The following is a 13,007-nucleotide window of genomic DNA, read 5'->3' on the forward strand; positions in this document are numbered from 1 at the left end:
CGACATGTTTCAGCCGGTTGGAAAACAGTGTCCGGCTTTCTTCAGGACCGATTAGATGTAAGCTACTGCATTTATACTTGAAAAATAGTGTAACAAAAATTGTGGTAAATAAAATTCATACCATACCACCAGGAACTTGGGTCCCCAATGTATTCTGGTGGAGATGAAGTACGTGTTACTCTTCCTATTGAGATAGTTAAACAGGAGAAGATGTAAGTATATCCCATAGAAACGTTGCATGTAAAAATTACCTGCACTCCACAAGGAACAACACAGAACACACACATGCGGAGAGCGTATCCACTCCGCTAAACAGAACTGTACTCAATTACTGTTCTACTGCATCCATTCAGTGAAAGAAATTTTTTTTATATCATAATGTACTCACCCAGCTTTATGTGGGGAATAGCCTCACCTCACCCGGCAACCGCTCGGGAATATGAGGCCCCGCTCTAGTTATATAAGAAGAAATGGACAAGATCAATACAGTAATGTTATCGTGTCCGGCTCATTAGCATTCAATAGTTTTTATAACAAGTAAAAACCTAGTGATAAACTAGTGGAAACTTATCACTTAACCATGGGCTGAACTGACTTGCAGAAACGCGTCTGATGTAACCTTCTTTTGGCATATTTCCTTTGACATATTTCCTGCTCATATTTTTTATATGGCTTGCTCAGCCAACTTTATAATATGTCATAGGTCCAAAATAACCTTCTTTACAACTCTCTTTATGAAAGCATTTTCATATAATTACATCAGACTCGTTTCTGCAAGTCAGTTCAGCCCATGGTTAAGTGATAAGTTTCCACTAGTTTATCACTAGGTTTTTACTTGTTATAAAAACTATTGAATGCTAATGAGCCGGACACGATAACATTACTGTATTGATCTTGTCCATTTCTTCTTATATAATTAGAGCGGGCCTCATATTCCCGAGCGGTTGCCGGGTGAGGTGAGGCTATTCCCCACATAAAGCTGGGTGAGTACATTATGATATCAAAAAAAAATTCTTTCACTGAATGGATGGAGTAGAACAGTAATTGAGTACAGTTCTGTTTAGCGGAGTGGATACGCTCTCCGCATGTGTGTGTTCTGTGTTGTTCCTTGTGGAGTGCAGGTAATTTTTACATGCAACGTTTCTATGGGATATACTTACATCTTCTCCTGTTTAACTATCTCAATAGGAAGAGTAACACGTACTTCATCTCCACCAGAATACATTGGGGACCCAAGTTCCTGGTGGTATGGTATGAATTTTATTTACCACAATTTTTGTTACACTATTTTTCACGTATAAATGCAGTAGCTTACATCTAATCGGTCCTGAAGAAAGCCGGACACTGTTTTCCAACCGGCTGAAACATGTCGACCCCTCTGCACATCGTCATTGCTTAGTCATACTCTCAGACTATCAGGCGCTTTTTTAATGTTGGCACCCAGACAATACGGATTAAACATATTTTTTGTCTTGGTAGCCATTTTTAATCTCACTCACTTGTTCACATTATAGCACTGCACCCCATCAGTACCACCAAGACACACCTTGGTTAGAGTACATCTTTGGTATCCAGTTTCGCACCATCAATTGGATGAGTTGGGCGATCTTTGGATGTGCCATATAAATCCCACATGATGATGCTCCGCCGTAAGGGTGGGCTGATGGGAATTTCTCAACCAGGTGTTGCCCTTGTTGTTGCTGTTTGATGGTCTGCGTTCTTCAGTTTCTAACTTTGGACACACACACTCTTTCTCTTGACCGGACACCTCCCTGACTTGTTGTTGTTATATATTTTGGGGTATGGAGGTATCCAGGTCGTTAAACATATACCCAGAGACCCTCATCTCTATCCTTATTTCTTTAATATTTTCAAATCTGTCATGTCCTTGCGGGAGGAAACTTATCACAGGAGATACATCACAGAAGGTATATATCAAAGTCCCTGTGTTTGCGCAGCCCTCTGAAGGAAACAAACCACAAGAGAGTTTTGGTGCCTTAAATGCCTTTATTGAAGCTTTGTATCTAACATTACTATGGTCCTGGCTAGGACAGATTGGCAGGTCCTGGTAGGATTGCACCCAGAACCCCACAAAGTCCCTTCTCAGGTTCTGCCTCATTGATTGGTGGTTGATTTTGTGGGTGATTTTTAGTATGGTTCTGGCTTGGACGCGCTGGGCAGGTCCTGGTAGGATTGCACCCAGAACCCCACAAAGTCCCTTCTCAGGTTCTGCCTCATTGATTGGTGGTTGATTTTGTGGGTGATTCTTAGTATGGTTCTGGCTTGGACGCGCTGGGCAGGTTCTGGTAGGATTGTGCCCAGAACTGCACAAAGTCCCTTCTCAGGTATTTCTTCATGGACTGCAGGTTGATTTTGTGAGTGATTTCTAAATATTCCTGGTGCTCTGGGGAGTATGGCAGCCAAGGAGCCGGTACCTTCGAATCTCCTTGGTTCGGGTCGCTGTAAGAGTGAAGAAAGACTACAGGTTAGTTGGGAAGATGACTGAGGTGAGCAGTTATAACCATTCGCAAAGGGCAATGCCCATTGATCAATGCCAATGGGTGCATTTCTTTGAAACTCAAGTGAAAAGATGAGATACCCAGACCAGCGGCACAGATGTGGGACGATGCACAACAACTGTATGAAAAGCATTAATTTATTCTCGGAATCCTGGTATTTGTTACCCCACACCTGTACTTGGCAGACATTCCATATGTCGGTGGTATTTGCCTTTTGGCTTTAACACCTTAAGTGCTGCCGTCGGCCAACGGTCGTCACGGGCACTACCTCCCCAGTGCTGCGTGCGACCGCTGGATGTCCAGTTCAGCACTGGATAATGGACAGCGCAGCACTGGGGAGGTCTATTTACGAAGCTCCCAAGGTGTTAATGTTTCACAGTGTGTACCTGTGGCTAGGACTTGTGAATTAGCCCTGAGCCCATGTGTCCTGCCTTTGGGGCCACCTTCTCCCCTTTACAAAGTATCAGAGTTTAAGATTATGACGCTGTGCAGCAAGTACTAGAATGTGTGCAGTTCAATTTGTCCCAACTTTTCAATTTCTTTTTTTAAAGCTTTGCTGGTTTTGTGTAGCGCACAGCTTGCAAAGTAAAAACAAGCAAAAACAATAGGTCTCTGCAATCCGAGAACAAATGGCGTTGTCAATGTCTTTTAGCCATGTTGAATAGCAGAACGGCCCCTGCTCAGCATGGCTGAAACTCATGTACAAAAGCGCTATGACCCAGCCTGTACTGAGTAACGCAAATAGAATGTGACAGGATATTCTGTTGTCAGACGCTAGAGGGACCCACAAACCTCAAATTGAAATGATCGAGCGTCATAATGCCCCTTCATTCATGTTTAAAATTATGCTTCGACATCTCAGCCAAATAAAACTTTGAAAACTATGTTTGCGCAAAGTTTTTAAACTAATCAACAGCAGAGTGTTTAACCATTGTAGGAAGAGGTGTGGTGCCACGGCCAGGGCTACTGACTCCGGTATCTGGGGATCACGGTTCGATCCCCGGCTCCGGCGGCAGGTTAGCCCAGCACCATGTGACTCTGGGCAATAGCTTGCTTAATCTTCACGACGGCTCCAGCGCCTAGAGACCCTTACGGGTGATTGTTCGCGCTTTACAAGTGTGGATTATTTATTATCATTCCTCCCTTTTTAAATGAGCCTTTGTGCTCAGATTCCTTATAACTGTTTTGTTCAAAATGAAGCCCGGGTGGGGGAGGCAAAGCTTGCAAAAACACAAGCACTCGTGTGGAGCGCTCAAACACAAAGGAAAAAGTAGCTCTCAAAATGGGATCAGTGGAGGGACACAGGTACTTGGTCTATGCTCAGGGGGCTGACTAAACACAAGAAGAGGCATGACGCATGCGTGCCATGGACAAATGAGGACACAGGATATGAGAGCGACGATGGAGCGAGCAAATGGTAAGCCTATGGGCAGGCTGAAGCTCACAGATTGAAAACGACTAGTCTCTGTGAGACAACGCATGCTCTGTCTAGCCAAGACCTAAAAAAAATAGGTCCTACGAGAGAGAGCAAAACGATCTTTCTCCTCAGGGCAGAAAGTGTGTCGCAACTGCTACTTACATTCAACTATCGAATTCTGTCTTCCATAGCAGCTCGGTTCCTTGCCTCCAGAAGTTTAGACCTCTTCCCTCCCAACCCCACCTAGCGGTCTGGCAGCAGGGGATGGTGTGAAAGCAGCTGCCGCAAGGCACCTATTGGTCCCCGCTTCTATTAAGCAGCTATTTCCTTGCTTCTTGAATTACTGTCCATCCTGGGTGAAACGAGGCAGATGTAAGGGACTTGGGTCGGTGAAGTTAAACTCCGCCTCAGACAACCTTTTGAGACGTTTTACTCCACCATCAGTGCATTAGTTTAAATGGACTGGCGCGGAGTACCAGCACCACTTTATTCTGAAGGGGAGAGTTACTGCACTTCTCGGAGGAGGGGCAACACTTTTAATGGAAGAGTACCAACATTTCTCAGTAGAAAGTACCTACACTTTTTTATTTCCATTTAATGCACTGTCCACTTTAAGAAAGATACCACAAAAGAATGTGTTTTGCTTTTTAGGTCTTGCCTACAGACCACTGCAGCTGCCTGTTGGCAATAGACCTCTTATGCCCGATATAGGGGAGAGGATGTAACCTTACGGCTACAATGATCGACCTCGAAGCTGGGGAACTGGGTTTGAGTCTCGACAACGACGTTCAACATCCTGTGATTCTGGGCAAATCACTTAATCTCCCCGTGCCTAATCAAAAATGAATGTGTCCTCATGTAAGGAAACTGGTGCTCATGTAAAGCGCTCTGATACCTGATGTCGCGAGTCTAGTTTGTGCTATATAAAACTCGAGAAAAAATATATATATCTATATAGACTTAGAGGGGTCGTGGGGTCCGTTCCTAGCCAATGATTCAATCCTATGCTTGTGTCTCAGGTCTCTGCTTCTGACTCGATGGATTTCCTCCCTATTCTCGTGTTTGTCCCACCCAAAGATTGTTTCAGTTTCATTGTTTTGATTGGAGGAGTTGCATCATTCCACCGGTGAAGTTAAGGCCTTTCACTGAACTGCACGAGAGACTTTTTTCTCTCACACTCCTTGCCCTACATGCTCCTCATCCCCTTTTCTCAAACCTCGCTGAATTTAAATAATTTTCTCACCCAGCACCCCTTGATCCTCCACCCTCTCTTTCAGTCCATGCTCATCCCGCTGCCAACTGCTGTATCGGCGGGTGGCCATCACAGAATGTTTTTTTCAAATCCTTCAAAGATGGCCCCCATGTGCATACATGCTCATGGGGGCCATCTTGGAATTCTTTTTTTTTGTTGAAAATGTTTTCAAGGTTTCAAGGTGGACTCTGTGAGTGTGCATATGATTGTCTACATTCATTTTCCTTTCCTTTAAGAAAAAACATTACTAGATAGGCACCGTGTATGCGCACACATGGGTGACCATCTTACAATGGTTTACAATGGATTCTGCCATAGTAAACAAGGGCCAAACTAAAAAGAGGTGGTTAAGTCCAATAAATCTGCCACCCGGTGTCATGGGTGATATGTACTGGCTGTATCAATATTTATTTAAATTTCTTTACTCCAATTTCTTGCAATTATTTTGTGTGAACAACTCAGCAGTGGATTGCTAACTACTGGGTTTGTTGTATTTCTCCTTTAGAAAAACAACAGAACAGATGTAAAGTTGTTTACAGACAATAAAGCAACACTGACAATCTTTGAAAAAGTCTGCATAGGAGCATGTTCCAATTCTGGATTACATTTCTACGCGGTCTCGTCACATTGTCCCCATGTTGGCATGACATCATTTTGTCGCTTCCTTTCATCTGTGACTCTTGATTTTCCCCTCTCGAGGTTCCCTGGACATTCCTGACTCCAGGGACCCTCTACCCCAGTCCCCCATGAGGTGTACCATGCATGACCGATAAACACACAATATGCAGAATAGAAATCTGCAACAACACTTTTAAGTTGTAGTTTTATGTATTGTGGGATCATGGGCCGTTAAGACCTTTCTCTTTCCCGTGGCTTAATCCCGTATCTCTTCATTGACACTGCTTCTAACGACAGGACGCCTCTTCGCTGAGGCAGCTGCGCGCTATATAAAATGATTTAACATAACATAACATAACATTGAGCGGGTTATGTCAGCACCTTTGTGTCTGTTTGGCAGCAGGTGTGTGACTCTGTTAGAGGTGGTACTGTCTCTCTGGCTGTTCATGCTAGGACTTTGAACGACTCCCTGTTGTTTTTGTGGTTGAATTTCATAGTGACTATGGCTGTATGGTTGTATTACTTGGCTGTGTTTGCATAGTATGGTAGGTGCGTTGAAGTTGTATAATAAGTGTTTTAATTGTTACAGTAATTGTGTGGTATATTTTTTATTTCATGTTGAGGTGGTTGATTTATTGGCAGTAATACTCGGTGTCTGTTGACTTTTATAGAGTGGTTTATAATAACTCTTGCTTTATTACTTAATGTTGTATGTGTTTTAATACAAACAATTTTTAATCTGAATGTAGGTGCATTCATGCATGAAAGAATTCTGTTTATGTAGCAGTGCTTGTTTTATTATAGGGTGCATTGATAGGCAGGTTATGTGGTGTAACATTTTAGCAATGAATGAGAGATAAGTTTGGATATTGGAATTACGCAGTCAATGTTAATTATATTGAGAGAGCGCAAACTGACCTAAATGTATGAGTGCATCACACTTACCCGTAGTAAGCACAAATCATGAGGAGAAATGCCATGAGTGCTAGTAGTATCTGCAATTATATTCTGAATGTATAGCTAATGTAAAGATTTAAGAAGAAGTGGAACTAATACAGAAATGTGTGACACTATATGATTTTATTAGATGTGATTATTCCTGAATCCATGTCGTGTAGCTGCTAAAATGTAAGATGGCATGTGGTTAAACGCAGAATGTGGTAGGCCTCAGGGCCAGAGCTAGAAGGGAAGGGGAAGGTGTTTCTTTTCACGACATGGATTTCACTAATGTTTTGGTCATTGCATTAATGGGCCATGATTTATAGATGTGTTTACTGAATAATAGAATAAAAGTATTAACATGCTTTAATTAATGAAGAAGTTGAATGCTATAATTATTATGAGAAATGCTGTAGGCCTGAAATGTTTTAACATTGATTTACACGTACTGGTCTGGGCCGAGAAATGTTGCGAAACTTTTTGGAAGTCTATGAGAGTTGGGATCTTGGCTGCAGATGTCTGTCTGCAAGAGAAAAGGGGGGATCCAATTATAAATAATATGAATAGAGGTCTGTTCAGAAGACGGCCCAGACATGGAGGAGGGTTCCGGAATGTTTTAAGGGGTATCAGCGGGCCGGAGAAGAGTCTGAGAAGCAAGGTCAACTCCAACGTATGAGGCCCAATACAAAGCAGCATGGAAAAAGCCAGAAGCTACACCACGTGAGGGGCGTCTCACGAGGGGCGTCTCAAATGTTGTTGACTGTTTTGTATTAGGGACAGCACCCCTGGGTGGGGTTAGAGCAGATGCCTGAGGACCCTTTAGAGAGCGGATGGGTAGGCAGAGAGGGGTCATGACTGGAGAACTATAGGTTTTCACCAAGAGACTAAGAGTGAGTGACTTCCCTTGGGGGTCATTCACTGCTGACACCTTTTGTTAGGTTGAGACTTGGTTAAGTAGGGATACCATCTAGAGCAGGGTAGGGACAGCCTAACCTGTGTGTTTTTCCTCCAACTTAAATGAAGGAGAGATCTCAATATGCGTCAATGCTGATAGCTTTATTATTCTTAGAACTTGTGCTGGTAATTTCCGTTGCTCGTCTGAGGGCTTTCAGAGAGCACATGTATGTAGTTGGACCTGTGTATCTCGTGAATCTCATTCTGAGATGCCTGTATTTGCAGCTTATCCTAACCTTACAATAAACTTTTGAAAGCTAGAAGTTGTTTGTGATCTTTTGGAGCGGAGTCCTTTATTGGGTGAACTAACTTGGTAAGAGATGCACTTTCTTCCCTCAATGACAGGCAACAAAGGTTCAGTCGACCAGATCGGGGTTTAGATCAATAGTGATAAGGTATCGATCAAAATCTCGCCCTTCCAGTTGGTAGCTATAGAGGATGGTTGCCTTCTTGAGGACGGTGACCTAGGCCAGGTTAGCTTACCCCAAGGCCCCTAGAGATCGATGATCGGAAGAACCGCCCGCCGAAGAAGATCCGGATGACGTGAGACAGAAAAAGCAGCAGTATCGGTCGAGAGTGAGTATAAAGGGTCATGCGTGTTAGATTGCGGTGTTTTTGTATTGTATCTATGTTGTAATGTCTGGCGGAGTTGAATGTCTGTAGAGTGACTGTGGAACAGGTTGTGAGCGCGCGCAACCGGTGGAAATCTTAAGTTCAAGGAGAGCTTAAGTGGTTCGGGTGTATCGGACACCCAGAGTAATTGTCAACTAGTGTGAAGGGGGTCATGAGGTACCATTGATCACCCGAAAGACCGAGATAGGGGGAACGTAAGAGTGAGTGCGTGAGTAACGGACGCTGGTCGGAGGTTACTGTGTGTGTAAGCAACCTATCAGAGAGACGATAGACATTTCGTCAGTTGTGTTGACAATTACATATAGACTGTGGACGTACAGTCGAGGGAAGTGACCGCTTGGTCGGAAGTAGTCATTTTTCGGTGTATGAATGGGACGCATGCATGACCGGGAGACGAGTTGAGAAAGGAGGGGTGCTGCTGCGAAGCGGAGAAAAGTGACGTCAGGAAGTGTCGCGCTGTGATTGGCCGACCGGAGAAAGACCGCGCTGTGATAGGCCAGCTAGCAAAGACGTCAGAAAGTGTCGAGCTGGGATTGGCCGACCGGAGAAAGACCGCGCTGCGATAGGCCAAGTTAGCAAAGCCGCGCTAGGATTGGTGGATTGTCATCAGGAAGTAAACAGAGTAGCGAGGCTGGATATTGTGCGTATAATTATGAAGTGTTTTAAATGGCTGAGAGCGGCGTTTAAAAAAGAGAAGCGGGGATCGGATGAAGGGGAAGAAGCCCCGCCGGAGGGTACGCCGGCTCGTTACATGGCAGTGAATGTTGGGCTGCATACGATCCTTTGGATAACAGAGTGGAGTAAGATTACGGAAGGAAATGAGGAACTGACGTTCCCGAAGTACGGGACGTTCAGATTAGAGGTGTTACATCGATTAAAATCAGTCATGACCTCAATGAGACCCTTGCCTAGACCGACCCAGTTTGAAGCCCTTGATGCATGGATTAGGGCAGCGCATGTAAAGAATATGAACAGACGACAAGAAAGGGTGAAACGATCGGTAAGGGCAGTACAGGATGCCAGATGGGATGCGGATGCTAAAAGATGGAGAGTGCATAACATGGAAGTCAATAAACTGTACCCAGTGTTAGAGGTGCCCGGAAATAAAAGCCCCCTAGAAGAAGATGATGAGAGCGAAACAGAGGACAGCCTGATAAACAGATTATTGACAGACAGGCCACCCCCGTATAATAGAGCAGGGGGAGAGGTCGAGCATAGTGAAAGAGAAAAGGGGGGCAATGCAGGAGAGCATGGACCGCTTCCCAGTTCAGAGTGGGATCCTGAGGCAAAGAAAGAGCTGTCCCAGCCTAGTCAGGTGCAACAGGTAGTCGGGAGGTTTGTGGTACAAAGAGCGCCGGAAACGGAGTGCGCCACATCCTACGCATTACCAGATGCACTACAGGTACCTGTTACCATAGGTCCTATAATATCGATATATGACCCAGAGAGAGCAAGAGGGGAAGAACGGGTACGGAAGGACGGAGAAAGAGCAGAGACGGCAAGGAGGAACGATACGATCAATTTCCCAAGTCAGATGCCGATACCAAGAGAGTGGAGCACCCCGGTGCACACAGCAGGGGATCCAGGAGGGGATCCTGGGGGCCCTAGATGGCCAGTGGATATGAGGGGATCTGGACGAAAATCCTTTCAAGAGCTAAATGAGTACATGAAGAAGTGGGATGAGGCAGTGGAGGCTCACAAGAGCATCATAGCTGCGGAAGCTGAAAGGGAAAGTCAGGACAGCAGAGCTCGGACTCACTGCGGGGCTGGGGAGAGCAGCCCGGAGTGGGACTGGAGAGAGAGAGATAGTAGGGGAGTCACCCATTGGGCCCGGAGTGGAGATAGAACGGACCTGGAAAACGGGGGCCCCGGGAGTGGAGGGGTGGCGCGCCCAATACTCAGTGAAGGGGAGAGGAGAACGCAAGAGTACAGAAACAGCTTTAAGTGTACCCACTGTGTGCCCGGCACCAGAGAACTGAATGGGAGTTGTGAGAGGTCGCACCATAGTCCCTGTGATGACGGACACGAGCGCAGCCCAGGGAATATGGGGAACCAGGAAGGATCGTATCGGATACTGAGCGATACTAGGCAAAGGGAGAGTAGCGACCAGAGGGAAAATAACAGAGAGGCGTACGGTGAAAGGAGAGAAGAAGGAGAGAGTGGGCAGAGCAAGAGTGGGGGTAACAGGCCCGTGTTCCATCACCTTCCAAGATCGGATGGCCGAGCATGGGACCTGGAGAGATGGGAGCAAGGGAGAGCACTCATTAACTCTCCCGAGCCCAAACGTAGAGCTCGGAGTTGGGATGGTAGGGAGACCAGTGAGCCCCCTTCGAAAGACATATTGCGAGCTGAGATAAAAGCCAAGAGACTCGATGTCGCCAGCTTAAGGTCAGACCTGGATGACATGGTAGATGGTACCCTGCCTTTAGAGAGAATGGAAATGTATGAGCAGGATGAAATACTGTATATGGCAAAGGACATCACTCGAAAGGCGAGAGCAATCCATGAGAAGTTAGTCGAATTAGCAGGCAAATATATGGTGGACCTGTCAAGAACCAAAGCATTACAGGGTAACCACAGGCTACATTACACAGATCGAGACCTAGATGAGAGGAGAACGATCGGGCTGAAAACGCACATAAGGGAACTGATCACTGGAATAAGGACATGGAGGGCACTAGATAAGTGGGAAGAGAGGTGGTCCAAGAAAGGGACCGTCAGGAGAAGCACGCTTGGTACGACACCAGGAAGGCTGCAGGGAATAGGAGCATACCCTTTGCGTGAAGTCGCAAATGGGAACTATGTGCATGTCCCTTGGAGTAGGGGAGATTTAGCTGCTTTTACCACCTCCTTCCCCAAATTGCGGGAAAACCCAGTGGAGTGGTACAAGCAAGTTGAGAGATTTGTAAAAATCTCAAAGGTCCTATGGATAGATTTGAACACGCTGTTTGACATTGTAGTACCAGGAGATCTGTGGACAGCATGCAAGGTTAGCGCTGAGTGGCCCACAACGGAGCCGGAGAGAGATGCTAAGACTAATGGGCCGTCCGAGATTGTGATGGCAAAATTCGAGAGAGTGATGACTTGGCTGAAAGAGAAAGTGCCAATGCAAGACATAGATTGGGTCAGAATAGACCGAACTAGACAGGAACCCAAAGAGACAGTCCACGAATATTACGAGAGATTGCTGAAGGCGTTTAAACAGTATAGCGGCCTGGATGTAATGGATCCAAAAGACATAGGGCAATTTGTGTCCAAGTTCGTCCTGGGACTGAGACCGGATATTAGTTTAATGATTCAGCAACACTTGATTTGTTGGCAAAATAAACCCCTAGACGAAATACTGAGATATGCCAGGTACTGCTGTGATGAGATAGACTCCAAGGCTAAGAAACTAAAAGAAAAATTGATGGTGGTACAGATGCAGGCAGCAGGGAAGGGGGGACAGCAGCAACAGCAGCAAGGAACAGGTACAGGAGGAAAGAAGCAGTACAGTCAGAACAAGGGCAATGAGGAGAGTTCCACCTTTAGACCCAGAATAGACATAGCTGCCTTGAAGAAAACGACTAGGTGCCACCAGTGTAACGAGGTGGGACATTGGAAACGCGAGTGTCCCTACAATGTAGAGATAGGAGAACAAGAGATAGAGGAGGAAGAGGTCCAGAGCGCGCCTACAAGAGGGGTGACGCCATACCAGGGAAAGGTGCTCAAAGGGGGGGGGGCTCCTCCCCGAGCCCAGTTCCCGCAACCTCCCCGAGTAGGGACTATGGGTAAGACCTATAGACAGATGCCCCTGTTTGTAGAAGGAGAAGAGTGCTATTATGTGGACCCATTAACCGGACAGAGAGTGGAAAGAGAAGACTGCACCCTCGGGGCAGCCTTAGAGGTGGACCAGAGGGGACCCTATGTCGAAGCAGAAGTAGCAGGGTGCCCCACGACATTTCTGGTGGACACAGGAGCCACTAGATCCACGATCAGATCAGCTGCAGTTCCAGACCTGCCCATGTCTGGAGAGACCATACAAGTGGTGGGGGTCGCAAACAGGAGAATAACCAGCCAATTGACAGAACCGGTACAGGTGAAAATAGGGAAGTACAGCGATGAGCACCAGTTTGTGGTTTGCGATTCAAGTCCTGTGTGTCTGCTAGGCAGAGACCTGTTGTGTAAATTGAATTGTACAATATACTGTACACCTCAGGGAGTGGAGGTATTGACCAATGATGATGACGCAGACTTCAAAGTTGCAAACTCAAGAATATGCGTGGAGCTGTACCCTACTTTGACAGTAGATGAGCTCCCCTGGGACTTGAGAGAGACCGTGGCACCAGAAGTATGGGACTTCACTGGGGAAGAGATTGGATTGGTCAAAGGGGTGGACCCAGTGAAAATTGTAGTGAAACCGCATGCTGAGTTCCCAAGAACACCCCAATATAAATTGACTCCAGAAACGATTGCAGGCATAAAACCCGTGATCGAGTCTATGATTAAACAGGGAATACTGAAAGAAATCGTGGGTAGTCCATGCAACTCCCCGATTATGGGTCTGCAGAAACCAAATGGGAAATTCCGGATAGTGCAGGACCTCCGAAAGATTAATAACATAGTCGTTTCGTGTTGTCCAGTGGTACCGAATCCATCAGTGATACTGTTTCAGATTCCATTCCAAGCTGAGTGG

General features: G+C 45.9%; 1 protein-coding gene across 1 annotated transcript in view; it reads right to left on the bottom strand.

The window, feature by feature from the left end:
- Positions 1–2,157: 2,157 nt before the first annotated feature.
- LOC144756380 (bile salt-activated lipase-like) overlaps positions 2,158–13,007 on the bottom strand; it is an 80,066-nt gene continuing 69,216 nt past the window's right edge. The window contains exon 11 of the mRNA XM_078646159.1: positions 2,158–2,460. Within this exon, the coding sequence (XP_078502285.1) occupies positions 2,268–2,460 (193 nt within the window). The 3' untranslated portion in view covers positions 2,158–2,267. The remainder of the gene's footprint in view (positions 2,461–13,007) is intronic.

Source organism: Lissotriton helveticus, chromosome 5_1 (genome assembly GCF_964261635.1).
Source record: "Lissotriton helveticus chromosome 5_1, aLisHel1.1, whole genome shotgun sequence".
NCBI classification, from domain to species: Eukaryota; Metazoa; Chordata; class Amphibia; order Caudata; family Salamandridae; genus Lissotriton; species Lissotriton helveticus.